We start from the raw sequence: 17,416 nt of genomic DNA, 5'->3' as shown, positions 1-17,416 counted from the left end.
GTGGAGGGTGGTATACATTTTATGCACTTTGCAGTTTTGCAAGCTGTGCAAAAGCAGGAAGTTTCAAGGCCAACTTTATCGTCCAAATAATGGTTATGGGCCACGTTTCGTATTTTCTTCTGCGTTTGCATAAATCAGAAGAATCTCAATTTCCATTCGTGAATGCCAATATCAACCTATGACGTAATAGACCAGTCCAAAACACAGACGGACAGTGCGAGACTGGAGACAGGCACCGAAGACGACCCTTGGGAGGAGTTGTGTCGACAGAGTCAGTGACAAACTTTGAGTGACGGTGCACTAGTGATAGTCGCGTTTTTACTCTTTAGTCAACCGATTCATGTGTTGAAAATGCGTCTTCAATTTTCATTGACTTTACTGGTGATTGTCTGCTTCTTGGCGGGTTTAGAAGCGTCGAAAAGAGGCGGCCACCATCATAAACAGAAGGGAGGCAGGAAACATGGGGGCCACAGGGACACCTGGGACAAAAAATCGCCATCCCGTTCGAACAAACACGAGGTGAGATCCCGTACCGTGAGAAAGGCAAAGTGTTGGGACCGGGCAAACAGTCTGCGCCTCTGTCGTAATGCATCCTGGCACCTGAATCTGTTGCCTCTCAGCTTTACTGTAGCCGTGTAGGCTTTTTATGCTAGTATGAATGATAGGACAATGACTGTGATAGGGAGGAGTGAGGGGGAACTGTCATAATTATATTTCATCTCTGCAGTTACTACCAGACCAGTGTTGATGGTGCTTTTCAACCAGTAATGTGATGAAGTAGTGTATAGTGAAATTGAGGTTTTATACATGTCAGAGATGGCCGAATTTAAAAAAAATTGGCCGTAAAATATTTAACTTCCATGCATGCACTAGCCAGTCACTGAGTCAGGAGAGTATAACTTCAACTTCAAGAAAGTCACTAGCCTGCCAAAATTGTACACTACAAGTACAAGCCGGCAGTCAGCAATGAAAATGCTTTCCCAGCTGGCTGCTGTCAGTATCAATTTTTTACTGAGGGAAGTTGCACGATTTGACTTTTGAGCCATCATCTTTCTTTGGTGCGACTTAATTTACCAACTACAGCAATGTCGTTCCAAACAAAAGTATGATATATATATATGTACTAGTTTTGTCTTTCTGTGCTTTAAAATTTTTTTTAAAATAGTACAACACACCGTCTCCCCACCGAACTTAACGTGCCACTCTCCCCTCCTCAATAGTTATTAATATTAGCATTCACTGGCCTATGTTATTTAATCGATTGGTCGATTTTTTCTCTACCTTGTGTTGTTTGTTTTCAGCATCAGTCTTTTCAAGTTATTTTTCAAGCAAGTTCACCTTATACCAGATTTTGTGTGGCTTTGGAATCATGCAGTAGCGAAAGTAGAAAGTCTGGCCACAGCGCAATTGAAAAGCCAAAAGCACGTCCGAGATAGAAGCCTGGTTCTTGTATCACAAAAAGATGGTGTTTTTTCAGATGACAGAAATTTCTGCAAGCACTGTGTTTAGATAATATATATCTTATATATAATATGGCCTTGGAATTTCAATAGTACATGTACAACCCAAAGTTGTTTGAATTTGACCAGAATTTTCACTGGCCATGCAGCCAGACAGTTACTATTCTCCCCCATTTTTTGCCTGCCCCTGGTGATAGGCTCTTTGAATTGAAATGTACAGTTCTTCTCGTATAAGCTAGCATGTTCACCACCATATGTCCTGTTTTTACACGAGAAGTTAAGAAATATTCCTTAATTAAACCACAACACTTCTCATGCTAAAATTCAACAGCCTGCATTGCTAATTCATCTGCAGCTTGAGAATTTAAAAAAATAATTTTTTTGCAAGTTGCCACCTTTGTCAATCCGCTGAATTCATTCAGCATAAAAATGTCCACTCCGTATAGAACGCTGCTAGGCAGTTGATTATTGGTATACATGTGTTACTGTTAACTTCAAGTGAAAGGATGATTATTCCATGTAAAAGCCTGGACAGATTTGTCATATTTTGCATGCATGGTCATCATGCAGTTAAGGACGGTGCATGCATCTCTAGTTTAAGATTTACACCTAAACACTTTATAGACAGATCAACGCTAATGTCACTTTCACGAGTTTCTCAGAACACACCATGCATATTTAATTTATTTGGTGAGGAATCTTCTTGTGCCTGGGAAGGGACACAGTGCTGTAATGACTAGTCATTGTTTGTTTCCTCTAAGTTTGGAAAGGCCACTAACATTCCTCAAGGTGCTGACAGCACTACAAAGGAATCTTTCACAGTTTTAGTTCTTGCCCCATGCTCACAACAAAAATGACTGGATAAGTAGAAGTGGAAGGCAAAACTTGCAGGTTAACATCCGCAAGCTTGGCTCCCTATGGCTTGTGCCTTCACTCATTGTGGCCATGACATAAACAGTAATTTGGCAGAGCGTTTGACAGCAAAGAAGTAGGTTCCTGTTTTACTGCGTGAATTTATTGCCTTTTTCACTGTAAGTGTAACAATAGGGCAAGTGTCTTCGGTCAGACAGTTTCTTTGTTGTCTTTGTTTGAGACTGATACTAGGTGGGGCAGGATACATCGACTTGACTGTCTGGCTTGACAATTTAGTGGCAACCTGAACCTGAGTCATTTTCTTTTTCTCAAGGACTATCAAATGAGATGCATGGAAACGGGTGTAGGTTTGGGCAAACTTAACTAGATTTAATAACATTTACGTACCAACAAGTGGACATGACACTGAATGAAATAAATTAAATGTAGCGCTTGATTTGTTAGATTTCGGGTAATTTACATTTGTCATGGAAAATTACTGGATAGGGCCAACAACAAAAAATAGTCTGTTTACAGTATCCCGACCGACCCTATTTTTTCGCGCGACCCTAGACTTTTTTTTGGCATTTGGGAGATAAAAAAAAAGAATTAAATAAAAAGTCTGTTTTTTGGCAAAATAACTTAAAAATATGGTTTGAAAAAAAAGAAGAAAAAAATCCCGACCTACCGACCATATTTTTTTGCCTATGTTACCGTAGCAGACTTTTTTGGGGGGGCATTTTATTGCATCTGACTGTTTTTTTATCCAAATAAAGGTGTTAAACTATTAAAAAATAGTAAACCTTGATTTGACCGGTTTCTGTGGCCAAGTGACCAGTTTTTGTGTTGGATATTTTTCTTTCCTTTTAGATAACTAAATACGTGGATTGTGATCGCTGCCTCTGTACATAAAAGTAAATACACCAATGCTTTTGGCTGTAAAAGGGAGATTTCAGAATGTACGTATGCTGGTGCTGTAACGTAAATCTCACGCTGATACCCAGAGAGCAGCAGACATAAAAGCAGCTTATAGTTATACACTGTTGTCATAATTGACAGGACTGCTCCCACCCATTAAAGCTAGAGCTGACATTTGCACTCTTTGGCAGCCACCATTCTGTAAGATACGAGTTATACATGTACTTACCTTTGGTTGGTAGTACAGCAATTCACAATGCCTACTGTAGATTCACAGCTTTTCTGCGAGAATTATTACCTGATGATAGAATTTTATACTAATATTACTATTCATAGGGAGCCTAAAATTACCTCTGGCACTTCACCGTTTCAAGGTGTTAATTCTCTCTTGTTTTTCCAATGTCTTTTCTGTGTTCATCATCTTTTTTGAATGGGAAATCTGTTCTTGTGTGGGATTTGGGCAAGAATGGGTAATGTGGGGTAAGCTATTACGGTGTCTGACCATTATTATCACTCACTCTTCCTTACCCTGAACACTGTTGTAAGGAGCTACAATAAATTGTATAATAAAATGGTAGCAGCCTAGATAAGCCAAAAGTATTTGCTGCACCAGACTGCAAGTCATAAATCTTTGTCTGATGGGTTTAACATATTTTGTCATCATTTTCATGACTTTTCATTCTTATCAAGCTGGGTAACAAAAAACACTGTTCTTATATGACAAATCAGTGATCGACAAGAAGAAGAAGATATGTGACAAATCCAAGTTGCTAATGGTTTTGAGCCTCAGGATTGTCAAAGTAAGAGCATATCAGGCAGTTTGTTTGATTTGTGGAACCATCACGGCTTTGGATTCATGTTTCCGAGGACAACGCCTGTAAACATTCACTCTCGAACATCCAATCAATGTTGAATATTACCGCGACGACTCATGGCCATTTTGCAGCTAAGCTGTTCAATCACTGATTGCGCAACGAAAAGGCTTAAAACTCTTAAAAGAAAAGGTACATGCTAAAAAAAGTACTCATGATCCTTCGGCCTTGGTCGATAAAGATGAAACAAAAGATGATATGGTCCCCTTGGACCAACAAAAAAGCCGGTCTGCCAGCAAGCCACCAAACATCTATAAATACTGTCCACCAGTAGTACCTAATTAATTCAATTTAATAAGTAATGTCTACCAGAAGTCAGAATAAGCTAGTACATGTACACCAAAGCAGATTCATCTTTTCTGATTTATACTGATAGTGAGATTCCACGGTTTACTGAGGTTCCTCACTTTTAAATCCTGAACAAAATTTTTAAAACTTGAAAAATGTAGGTCTTGGAAAGGTGGTCGTCTCGGCTGTCCAAATCCAACAGTAGAGAATTTCTAAGCTTTTGCTGATTTGATGTCACCAAGTAATTCAGTGTAACAAAACTCCTTTTTCAATTTGGAAGAGGCATCAGTTTTTATATCTTTCTGACCTGACTAACAGTTCTTATGATGGGGTGGTTGGTACTTTGAGTTTGAACTTACAGTTCGAACACTCTGGTTTCGTTCCCAAAGAGTTTGTTTTTTAGGCTGAGTAGATCTCGGACAGTGTCGCCAAAGGGATGGAACAGTAATAGGATTGTGTTGGAAAAGAGCATCTGAATTATTGATTTTTGATGAAATTTAACTACAAAAACTTCCATAGAAGTAGTATACAGCATGAATGCAAAACAAATAGAAAACTGAAGTTTGCTTGTTGGTTTGACTCATCAATATTTTTGTCTTTGATGTGTTGCGAGTGTGTGAATTTGCATAGAAAACTTTACCTTGGTGACAACATATTGTACCATCATGGTTTTGCTTTGTAAGAGGAAGCTTTGATCAATGCACGGCTAAACACTCTAAGCGCTTCAGCGTCTGGTGGGAATAAAAGTGTGCTTTAATTTAAACCTAAACAGATTACAGAGTCCATAGATTGTTCCAGAAAAAAGAGCTCTGACAATATTTAAGCCTAAAAGATACAGTACTTTTTGTTGTACATTGAGAAAACGACACTGCTACCTCATTAAGAAAAACAGTTTGTTTCAAGAAAGGTACTTGGATTTAATTTCTTTTTTTATGGATAAACTCATATCCTCCAATTTACAAGAATTGGAAAAAGATTGAAAATTCCAAGTGCCTATGGGTGTGACAGTGTTAGCCACATGCACAGAAGTTGGGTGATGTAGGTTTAATTTCCTGTGTCTGGAACTTCCCCTGGTTGCGATGGAATTGAATGGGGAAGGTGGACTGGATGAAAAAAGCCCCAATCCCTTTCTCAATTCATTCCTGCTCTCGGGTTCCTTTTACTTTAGTAAGCATTGATCTGTCTTCCGTTCATTTTTGCAAGCCCCCTGGGGTAAAGTGATGCTGCTCGTCAATTTGAAGTGTTGAGGATGCGTCTGGTGCCCCTCCTCTCTGTGTCATGCCTGTGTTTTTAGCCGTTTTCTGTGTGTGTGTGTGTGTGTCTCTCTCTCTCTCTCTCTCTCTCTCTCTCTCTCTCTCTCTCTCTCTCTCTCTCTCTCTCTCTCTCTCTCTCTCTCTCTCTCTCTCTCTCTCTCTCTCTCTCTCATAGTTTCATTTTGTGGCCTAGCTGGGTTGTTTTTCTCAATAAAAATCTTTCTACTTTGCACATGCCGGGTTAGGTGTGTGTACATATGAGCAAGATACGTTGAATAAATGTCGACTAAATGCTTCTTTGGAGTAGGTATTCTCTTTAAATTTATTGATTCTTGGTTTGTACTCCTGTTGCAGATTCACATGAAAAAGATCAGCTGGCTGAATGTGCCTCAAGGTAATTAAATTTAAACCTGAAGTTTTAAATCTCTTTGAAATTGGAGGCAGGTGGTAGGTGCGTGCGTTGGGGTCATTCAAAAGTGTAGTACTAGTAGACGGAAATTTTCTTAATAAAACTAAGGTTGTAACTGTGCATTTTAATTGTCGTGAAATGGAGGTACATTGTACATGTACAGTTTTTGTATAATTTTACAATGAACAATGAAGCTGGGGTCTTGAGGGGAGGAAGGTGGGTCTTTAATTATTCCCATTCTGCAGTGTACAGTGGAACCAACCCTTTGATTTTTAAGACCTCCAGAAATGAAGGAGGGAGTCTTAAAATGGTGGTACATTTACATATGTTTTGTGCAGAAAGTCAGGGGGGAAAACTATGGTCTGGGGGGTGGGGTGTTTGCCCACTGTATGTTGTGAATTCTTGCCTTTCAGTTTCTAACTTAAAATTCTCACAGACTGACTTTTCTCCTTCTTTCAGTTGTTGGATGCAAGTGCAGACATCCAGGAGAGATCTGCATTGAAGGACCTGATAAGCGACCGTCATGTGTTCAGGAACACCATCTTAGAGAGAGGTGATTTGGTTCAAGTGGTCAATACATTTTCCTTTTGGCAGTATTGTGGATTTGTTTGCAAAGTTCGTGACTGTACTGTTTAATAATGATATCTTGGGGACAGTTTTTGCCAACACCATTTCTAGAGATGTTGACAGAAACTGGCAGACTACTAAAATGTGTAGCAGACTATAGTTCAAATTGTCAAAACTACACTGTCGAATATTAATCTTTTGGGTGTGGATTTTCTCATGACTTTTTAATTGGACACATACAAATAGGCTACAGGTTGAAGGGCGGTGTGAACATTGACAAAGGGTGTAACTGTAATTTTGCTTCATATTTATCTTGGTCTCATTCAAACAAAATGCAGATTAAAACGAAAATCGCCCTTTTCAAAACTGAAATTGATGTTGCTGTTTTCCATTTGTTGAATTCTCTACGGATGCAAAATGGGGAACCGCACTTACCTTTTTTTCTGTCCTGCAGCACAAACACTTTACAACAGGTCGTAAATATTGAAATTTAAAAAAAGAAATCCCCCCGCGGGTTAGGGGGAAGAATTTACCCGATGCTACCCAGCATGTCGTAAGAGGCGACTAACGGATTCTGTTTCTCCTTTTACCCTTGTTAAGTGTTTCTTGTATAGAATATAGTCAATTTTTGTAAAGATTTTAGTCAAGCAGTATGTAAGAAATGTTAAGTCCTTTGTACTGGAAACTTGCATTCTCCCAGTAAGGTAATATATTGTACTACGTTGCAAACCCCTGGAGCAAATTTTTGATTAGTGCTTTTGTGAACAAGAAACAATTGACAAGTGGCTCTATTCTATCTCCCCCCTTTCCCCGTCGCGATATAACCTTTGTGGTTGAAAACGACGTTAAACACCAAATAAAGAAAGAAAAAAAGAAATATATATATATATGTGTACATATTTTCCATAGTGCCCGCCTCTTCAAACATTATCATGAGCAAACGGAAAAGGCTGAAGAGGCGCTGAACGAGATTGACCCCCGACCTCGTAAGTTTGTGGATGACGCTCCTCACGACGTCCACATTAACGTCGTCAAGCAACACAAGGCGGGGCACAACAACAGAGGCCACCACAAACAGAGCCAGCACTTTCTGGGGCTAAAGCCAAAGGTACAGTAACATCTGTTCTCATCAGTAAGCGCTATAATAGTATAAGATAATAGATTCAATCTTCACAATGAACCAGAGTGAATTCATAATGGTTTGTCATTTTAAATATTTTGGGGAAAATTGTGTATTGAAAATAACCTTTGCTTTCGAAAAGGGTAAATAAAAGGAAGACGGCTGCAAAAAAAGCTTATATTTTCAGTGCATCCATGTACATTTTCTGTTTCCTTGCTGTTTGGGTGCTGTTGTCATTTAGCACTTGACTTGCCAGTAACATCTTTTTGTATGTGTACTTAAAGTTACCCATGTCTTTCTACAGTCTGGCAAACACAACCTTGTGCTGAATCATATACCCAAGAGGACAGGAGGAAACGCAGATGGTGAGTGAGTCCAATGAGAACTAATGTGCTTAGGCCAAGGGGGAAGAGAAAAAGGAACCATGAGGGAACACTAATTTAGCAATTACCAATATTCCACACACCAATTTCACAACGCCCACCTTCTCCATGGTAATTCAGTGGAATCTCCATTTAAAGCACCCCCCCCCCCCCCCCCCCTTATTTAAGACTACTCCCTATTTAAGACTTTGATTTTCTGCTCATAACCAATGTAAATTTACCCCCCTTTTAAGACTCGCTCCTTTTTAAGACATGAACTGCTCAGATTTTTGGGAGATCTTTAAAGTGGGGTTCCATTGTACTGAGTTTTCTTCTCTTTTTTCCAGACTCCGGCACCACAAAATGCGACATCGCAGCACTGGATGAGATGCGTCGCAGACTGACGGGCTGGTTCCACCTGCTGCACGGCAAGGACCACCATCATCACCATGGCAACAGCAAGCACCACCACAAGTCTCACAGACACCTGTCCGTCAAGAAGGAGCTCAGAGAAAGCGTAGATGGTAACGTGGATTTTTGTTTGGGATGAAAATGTTCTGGTGGTGGCATACTAGTTATTGTGACTGTTTCTGTGTTGGTGTTACGGCGTAGACACAGACAACTATTATCTCGAATTATTATCTCGAATGAGGGTTATTGCTTAGACACAGACAACTATTATTTCGAATGAGAAATTAATGTGTGGTGCACGTCACATTGCTTAACAACATAACTATACACCACTGTGTCGCCCCTCAACACATTTATTGGATAAGCACAAATGCATGTATTGTATGTGTACAAATGCTGCCAATTGTGATTTGAATAAGTGATGTCTACATTTAGATGGGAGTATAGGGTTACGTCAGATGCAGAACTTTTTTCAAACTTCCTCAGCTATGTTTCTCCCCTCTCTTTTTCTTTGTGAATTTGGGAAGGATGTACACACACACATACAAAAATAATGATAGTTGAGAAGAAGACGGTCAACAAAAAATAAAAGTAGAAAAGAAAAAAAAGTTGATGAAAAACACCTCCATTGTTTCGGTACATTTTTGTGAAAATAATTTCAGACACAATAACTGCTTTTTTTATTTGCCTAGCGGAAGGAAAGTGTGACTGCCTCAAGTCGGTGATGTGGGAGTTCCGTCAGATCGACACGGACCACAGTCACAGCCTCAATAGGACGGAGGTCAAGGTCATCGACAACAACGACATGGAGCCTTGCTTGCACCCGTACCTCATGACCTGCGACAAGGACCACGACGGTGTGCTCTCTCGTCACGAGTGGTGTTGCTGCTTCCCGCAGAGAGGTGAATTGGTGTACAGAGTTTTGATGAGTTCTTGGTGTTGAGGTTCTCTCATGCTGAAGAACTCGCATTGAATCCATGATTTTCTCGAGAAATGACTGTCTCCCTGAGAGAGAGAGAAATGTAGGGAAGAGGAAAAATTGTCTTCTAAGAAAATAATGGAGGAGTAACCTAAGTCCACTTTTTGTTATTCACTTCTACATGTTCTTGCTGCCAAGGGAAGCCATCAAATTGTCCTTAAAACTGCTGGGGAGGTTCGTGATCAACCTCCGTGGCCCCAAGCAGTTTGCAATGATTGTTGGTCTCTGTTTAGGAATGAGCAGGACATAGGAGAGATATATGTGCAACCTGTGAAGATTTTTTCTTGGCTGAAGTTCATAGAGCTGCTGTTTGAAACAGTAACGGCAAAGCAAATGGTCTAACCATATTTTTGTTGTCTTTTGCAGAAGCTGAGTCACCGTGCTATGCCAAGCTGAGTGAAATTGAAAGAACAAAGAATACAGGTATGCTTTCTGTCCTTCTTGAACACATTTTGCAGACCAACATCCCACGCCATCCTGACGTGCACATGTCTCTCATCCTCTCACACACACTCATCACTTTGCAATTTTTTTTAGCATACACATGGGTGGGATTCTTCTGATATATGCCAGAAATCCGGATTCGTAATGTCTGTGGTGAAGTTTTTTTTGTTGTTAATTTTGCACATCCTTCAGGGTCTGGGGGCCTTAAAATTCTTCAGGATTCATGACATTTTTCAGTCCCACCCATGCATATAGTTTTTATTTTTATTATTGTGGTTGTTTTGAAGCAACATAATCCTGAGTACATATCTTCATCCGTTTGACTGCCACAATCGTCTTGTGGGTTACATGCTTTTTATCCTGATGAAACAAAAAATAACTCAAATCATGGTGCTCATGTCTGTTGCAGAGGAGTACATCCCCAGCTGTGACCGTGAGGGTTTTTACCAGAAGGAGCAGTGTATGGGCACCGTTGCAACTGGCCAGACTTGTTGGTGCGTCACGTCCAATGGTTCTGAGATTCCTGGTTCACGCATCAAAGGTCGCGCTCACTGTGGTACGTTCGCTTGTCACTGTCTGGTCATTTATTAATTTTAGATATTTTGTGGCTGTATATATATTTCTGCATTTGATATCAAGAGAACATAACCACGCAAGGCAGAGTGATAATAACAAGATGTAATTACAAGGGGAAGGAAGATAGAAGAATGAAAAAGCAAGAATAGTAAGTTATTGGAACGATTTATTTATGACAAAACAAAACATTCACAAGTACGTCGACCCAATGGTCTGTAAAGTGGACAGACACTTGCGCCTTGTCCGAGTCTGGAGATACGCGCGCGATATAAGACTTCATATAACAGATGACGGGCGCTGTGGCGTGGTGGTAAGACGTCGGCCTCCTAATCGGAAGGTCGAGGGTTCGAATCCCGGCCGCGGCCGCCTGGTGGGTTAAGTGTGGAGATTTTTCCGATCTCCCAGGTCAACTTATGTGCAGACCTGCTAGTGGCTTATCCCCCTTCGTGTGTACACGCAAGCACAAGACCAAGTGCGCACGTAAAAGATCCTGTAATCCATGTCAGAGTTCGGTGGGTTATAGAAACACGAAAATACCCAGCATGCTTCCTCCGAAAGCGGCGTATGGCTGCCTAAATGGCGGGGTAAAAACGGTCATACACGTAAAATTCCACTCGTGCAAAAACACGAGTGTACGTGGGAGTTTCAGCCCACGAACGAAGAAGAAGAAGAGAAGAAGATATAACAGATAAACTTAGCTTCAAAAGTGTTGCTGGTGCTCAGTCTTTGGTGAGAAGGAAAGAAAGAAAGGAAAAGGAAAATTGCTAGTTCATTTTGATGCTTCTTATTCTCTCAAGAGACTGGTTCTGCCCTGCTCTCACTTGCTATTGGTGTCTTTCTTTGAAGTTCTTACTTCCCTTTGTTTGAAGACCCTATATGATGTGGATTTGTTCAAATGAGAAGGACTTTGTTTTCCTTCCATGTATAAATTCAGGAGTGAATCACGCTTCTGTTTGAATAGAATGAAAACATGGTGTTATATAGCTATTCTGATGGACACGTGGGGAAATTCGGGGGCTGTGATTGGATGGTCTCGCACATCTCTTTACCGATCATGAAAGCATAATGCTATGGAAGTCGGCCATTTTTGCCAATATCCAAAAGCATATTGGCAATAACAAAGACGCATGGTTCTGGTTTACCGGTCTGTACCACACGATGTTTCAATCGACAACAGCACACACTGACAACTTGAAATTCTTCTCGGAAATGTTTTTCAGCTTTACAAATGTCGATAGCACACCCTTTTCTGCTAACTTCCCGATGAAACAGGACTAAACCAACTATTTTCTGTCCCTAAACGCCCCCCGCGGGTTAGGGGGACTCCCATATTGGTTGGGACGAGAAAGAATTTACCCGATGCTCCCCAGCATGTCGTAAGAGGCGACTAACGGATTCTGTTTCTCCTTTTACCCTTGTTAAGTGTTTCTTGTATAGAATATAGTCAATGTTTGTAAAGATTTTAGTCAAGCAGTATGTAAGAAATGTTAAGTCCTTTGTACTGGAAACTTGCATTCTCCCAGTAAGGTAATACATTGTACTACGTTGCAAGCCCCTGGAGCAAATTTTTGATTAGTGCTTTTGTGAACAAGAAACAATTGACAAGTGGCTCTATCCCATCTTCCCCCCTTCCCTTCGTCGCGATATAACCTTGAATGGTTGAAAACGACGTTAAACACCAAATAAAGAAAGATGTCCCTAAACACCACAAAATGCCCAAAGTTGAAAGATGTAGTTCAAACAGGGGGGTAAAAGGGAACAGCCGTTTTTGTGTGCCTGTGTGAGCTCAGTTGCCGACTGAGACAAACTTTCGCATTCGGTTTTTCTTACCTCGTAACTTAACACTGAATACCCCACTTCCCCTCTGAAGTATTGATGATCGACCCATGGCACTAACATTCATGTAGTCGTTTATAACTGAGGTTGAAAAATTCGCTTCATGACGAGACAAGTATAAATACCATTCACCCAAAATGAAAACTTCGCTGCCGTCTGCTCGCGTTGTACGGATTAGCTGTTCTCTTCTCCTGCCCTTGTTGCATCCTAGTTCTTCAGTTGTTTCTAGTTTTTCGTTGATGTTGTGTTTTGGTCTTCTTCATAAGTAGTCTTGTTCAAAATTAAAAAAACTCAAAACTTCTTTTTGTTGCATACGAATGAACTTATAAAAAGCTGTTTAACAGCTGTGTTGTCAAATCGAGTTTTTTTCCAAAGTCAATGTGGCGCCTGCGCAAAACTAATGCGCATAAGAAACGGCGTCTGCTATCAAAACCTGAGATCAACGCATCGACGCAAAAACTGTCATTTTGTAAGTATGGAACAACAAATCAAAGTCAGAACAACTATATAATTGCTATTGTGTTTTTAGCGTAGCAATAGGGTCCGATATTTCGACTCGAACAAGTATAATGCGACTCGTCTTCGACTCGTCGGCATTATACTTGTCTCGTCTAAATATCGGACCTTATTGCTACGCTGAAAACACAATAGCTGTTAATGAAGAAAGCACCAAGAGAAAAAACAATATTATGTTGAAAACCTCTGTGTGTGTGAGTGTGTGTTTGTGTGACGGAGTGAAGGATTTCTTTTGTTTGTTCGTTTGCTTCCTTTTGATTTTCTGATTTATTTCTGATTTCAGGCAAACTGGACAATATGGGGTACCCAAAGAATATGTCATAGACATTCAGCGAAAATGATACTCAACAACCCACCTCTATTTTGTTTAGATCTTCCTGGGTTTTTTATTCAACAAAGCTTTATATTTTTACTCTTAATTAATACATATTTTTCAAGTAAAATGTTGGATTGTTTAAATCAATGTGAAAAACAACAAAAAATGTTGGTACTTTGTTGTGTATAGATCAGTTTCTTAATGCGTGAATTAGAGTATAATCAGAAGAATTTTTCTTCAGTAGGAAATCCAAGTTCATAATGTAATATAAATTTAATTTAACATTGTCCAGAGTAGAAGTGAGTTTCAAGTGTTTTTATTTTTACTTTTATGTACCGTACAAGCTTTTTGAAGGGTGTTTGTAAAAAAAGTTATAGCATGAGTTTTATGATACATGTACTTTTAGAATCTTTGTGAGTTTTTAAGATGCTTTTAAAATCTTTAGATTTTGACATGCATTGTTTGTAGAATGTGTATCATGTAATTGATGATTTCTTACATTTTTCAGTGGCTTTTTCAGAAACAAAATGTATTCTTGCTGTTGTATGACCAGTCACAAAGTCTTCATTGGTCTTTTTTGTGTGATGCATGTTGATCTGACAGCCAATTTTTTGCTCTGCGCCAAACTTACAATTGCTATGAGTAAAAGAACAGACAGTTATTGCTATGCTAGTCTCTGACTCTGATAATTATAAGACTCCTGCTGTGTTCTATGGCAGATATGGATTAGCCCACAGGCGATCCTATTACATCACGGTAGCATGCTACATGCATATTGACAGTCCGTGCATTTGTTCAGCGAAGCACAGTGTAAATCAGATATATAGGCTAGTTCCCACATGCTAGCAGAAGATCTACGCTATTTTGTTTGTGTTCAGAAAGATGCACAGACCTTAAAACATCCATGTGTTCATGATTCAGCAAGGGGTGATGAAATATGAAATATTACAGATTTTTTGCACACATATAGAGGGTCATTGCCAAAAGTTCTGTTAATTTTTATATGAATTTTATAATGGCAGCTGTACTTACGTTTAAATGCACAGCAGGGTTTTGGACAAACAGTGGTGAAATGACAAACATTTTATTGGCGAGTTTTAATCTGCAAGATTAACGACCACAAGGCCAATTTGGCTGGTTTTTTTTGCCATTTCTTTTCTCTATTTTTATGCTTCATGTGTTCATTGTCCTTTTCTGGTATTTGTATGTGCATTTGCTGTACATGTACTTTTTGTTGTTGAGATTAGAGGTTTTTCTTTCACGTCCTGCCTAGTCTACAACCAGGGGAAGAAGGCTCTGTACATGTACTTAATATTCTCAGACAATAACCTGTTCGTGTCCAGCAGAGAGAGCCAGTGTGTTACCCTGGCCGTCGCGATATAACCTTCGTGGTTGAAAACGACGTTAAACAACAAATAAAGAAAGAAAGAAAGTGTTACCCTGGGCAGTGCTTATCTTAATAAATCATGGATAGGTCAGAACAGAATGGACGTTGATACAATAAACAAAACAAAAATTGTCACAGCCTTGCATTGCTATTTGCTGGTGTTCTATTTCACAGGGTTTATTCCTAAGAAAAGTTAAGATGGTCAATGGTGCGCATTAGTTCTGGAATGTTCAGCTGATTTGACACTTTTTCATTTAAAAATATTCTCTGACCATGGTGCTTCCACTGTTTCGTGATTTACAGAGTAATTAATGCACTCGCCTATTTACTTTTTTTGTTTGGTGTTTCATTGAAGTTCTTTTTAGAAGGCTAGATTTTTCAGCTGTGGTCTTGCTTTAAATTCTTGCATGTGACGTCATAGTTAATAGTCTAGGTCGTATATATGTTATTTCTTGGTTGTGGTTTGTGGTATTTTGGAAAGGTGATCTGGTTTGTGATCTTAGTGGTATATGGTTTTTATCTGTGTTGTGAAGTTCCGTGATTGAAAAAATGTCTTTCATTTATCTTATATATATATATGCCATATTTTGCTTTCATCTGCAATAGTCATGCTTGTCATTTTGCTTGGTGATCTTCCTACTTTCATTGCTTGCTGCTGCTGTCAGCTAATATCCCTATGCATGTTTTTTTCTGTAACGCCAGACGTTTTCCATGAGAATCTTGGGCTACCTAGCCTCTGGAAAGCATAGTTTTTCTTATTTTAGTCCTAACATTGTCAGCATTATTTTGAGTCAGTTGATGCAACATGTTGATATATTTTTATAATTTCCTTTCAAAAGATTTACTAAGCTGTTAAATCCCGCAGTGGGGCACTGCGGTTATGAAATTAAAGGCCCCTCCTGTTTTTGGAACCGCAGGAGCTTTCTAGTTTGCTGTTAGGTAGATTTTTGGTTCCTCTTTCCTGTCATGCTCTCTTTTTCTTCATGAATTCTTTTCTTTTTTCTGCCTTCTTGCTCATTCACCTGTATTTTTTCCAAAAATCTCTTCTCTTGCCGCTTGTCTCGCGATTCATGTATAGTTTAATCTGTTAGTGTTCTGATGTAAGTCCAGCAGTAGATAGGTTAAGCCTATTTTAACATACTGGAAACTGGTAATCTTCCAGTAGGTATTAATTTAGTTTTACTAAAGCCTGCTGGGACACAAGTAATGGGTTAGTGCATTTGTAAACAGGAATCGCTTGACAAGTGGCCCCCTTCATCCCCCCCTTCCTCGTCCTGATATGGCTCTGCGTAGTCGGCTGGACGTTAAGCAACAAATAAACAAACAAACAAACTAAGCTGTTAAACATTTGTGTGCATGTACTGTAGAATTAGTGATGTACATTTAGACTCAGAGCTTGTTGTGAACTGAAGAAAATAAAACTTGCTTGAGTTAGTTATCCTAAAAACTATGTATTGTTTTTGTCATGATAATAATTGAATAAAGTTTTGTTTAAACCAAAATAAAACTTGTACTTGCTTTAGGACTGCTGTTTTGCAGAGGGATTTGAAGCTAACGGTGGACTAAGCACTGTTATTTATTCTGAATTGATGGTGTCTTCATATTTAATGGGGAAAAAAAATCAGCTATAGTTGTTAACATATGTGATCTGAAGGCAGTGGTATAGGTGAAACTGAAAGCTGAAATTGTTCCCCTTTTTCAAACAATCTTTTGAAAGTATTTGATTAGTATAACAGCAACCATTACTTTCCAGTTTTTACATATTTAAATTTGAAAGTAACACTACTAGAAAGGAAGTTTCGAAGAGCAGTCATTGCTTGATATTATATTCAATAGATTTGTTCTTATATAATGAGAATTTCCTCATTACTACATCTACTGGTTGCCGTGACACATTGATGTGTATATATGGAATCTAAAGCCAATTAAGATTCAAACCTGTTAGGAAGCAAAAACAATCAAAATGGCTAATATTACGATCACAAATTTGTACTTGTGTGACTTTTTTAATTTTAACGACCGGGTCATGCACTGATATAAGGATTTTACCAGTTTCTTTATTTAACATTTGAAATTTGTTAGTTGTTGACATTCCAGATGACTTGGTCACATTCCGAACTGCATGTTTTTGTGAGTTAATTAGCTGCATGGAATTTGGTTAATTAAGAATAATTAAAGCATGTTATTTGTAGGATTTAATTTTTTTTTTAACTTACTAAGTATAAGAATCTCGATGAAAATAAAAGTAGATAACCAATGTGTGTGTGCGAGTGTGTTTTGAGAGGGAGAGAACAGAGCTAGTGCAGTAATATTAGTTATTCAATGAAATCAAAGTTTGACATTCACAATTTTTTTTTTTACCTCATGTTATTTCTACAGCTTCTGTGTTGGTTCAATAGACGCCGTCTTAAGGGCTGCATCTTGTCTGAAGCAGATTTAACACATTTATTAATTGCTCAGATGCAGTGAGCCCACCCCCGCCCCCCCTCCACACACGCACACCTATATAGAGCTGAAACAGGAAGAAATTTGCAACACTTTCCATGCCCAAACAAGTATAAACTAAAACAGATTGCTATATAAGGCCAAACAAAAATATATGTTGGTTAAAGGGTAACGTGACCAAAAAGGATAGTGTTGATAAGTCAGAATTTAAAAAAAAATGTATTATGATATAATTGCCAACAGTTTTGGATTTTTTTGAGAAATGAAAAAAGATGTTAGGATCGCCAGGACAAAATAGGTTTGGTCGGGTTACCCTCTAAACCAACATGTTTTTTGTTTGGCCAAAGGCCCCCCCAAAATGAAATAAACAAATACATGCAATTACAAGGGTATGCAAGAACTCTT

At 39.0% G+C, this 17,416-nt stretch overlaps 1 protein-coding gene across 1 annotated transcript; it reads left to right on the top strand.

Moving 5' to 3' along the window:
• Positions 1-117: 117 nt before the first annotated feature.
• LOC138959347 (proteoglycan Cow-like) lies at positions 118-16,765 on the top strand. Its single transcript, XM_070330776.1, has 10 exons — positions 118-519; positions 5,998-6,037; positions 6,512-6,605; positions 7,529-7,727; positions 8,044-8,104; positions 8,449-8,625; positions 9,205-9,414; positions 9,858-9,914; positions 10,345-10,491; positions 13,147-16,765. Exons 1-10 carry the CDS (start codon positions 352-354, stop codon positions 13,185-13,187), a joined length of 1,194 nt encoding a protein of 397 aa, XP_070186877.1. The 5' UTR covers positions 118-351; the 3' UTR covers positions 13,188-16,765.
• Positions 16,766-17,416: the final 651 nt, after the last annotated feature.

This window comes from Littorina saxatilis, linkage group LG2 (genome assembly GCF_037325665.1).
Source record: "Littorina saxatilis isolate snail1 linkage group LG2, US_GU_Lsax_2.0, whole genome shotgun sequence".
NCBI classification, from domain to species: domain Eukaryota; kingdom Metazoa; phylum Mollusca; class Gastropoda; order Littorinimorpha; family Littorinidae; genus Littorina; species Littorina saxatilis.
Note: the sequence above shows the minus strand (reverse complement) of the source record. Positions and strands in the feature narration are given on the sequence as shown.

What these genes read in the sequence shown, in the direction of transcription:
- LOC138959347 (XM_070330776.1), top strand. Translation starts at nt 352, where the DNA reads ATGCGTCTTCAATTTTCATTGACTTTACTGGTGATTGTCTGCTTCTTG. An exon ending in GCTCAGAGAAAGCGTAGATG is followed by an intron (nt 8,626 to 9,204) that starts GTAACGTGGATT and finishes TTATTTGCCTAG; the next exon opens with CGGAAGGAAAGTGTGACTGC. An exon ending in CAAAGGTCGCGCTCACTGTG is followed by an intron (nt 10,492 to 13,146) that starts GTACGTTCGCTT and finishes TTCTGATTTCAG; the next exon opens with GCAAACTGGACAATATGGGG.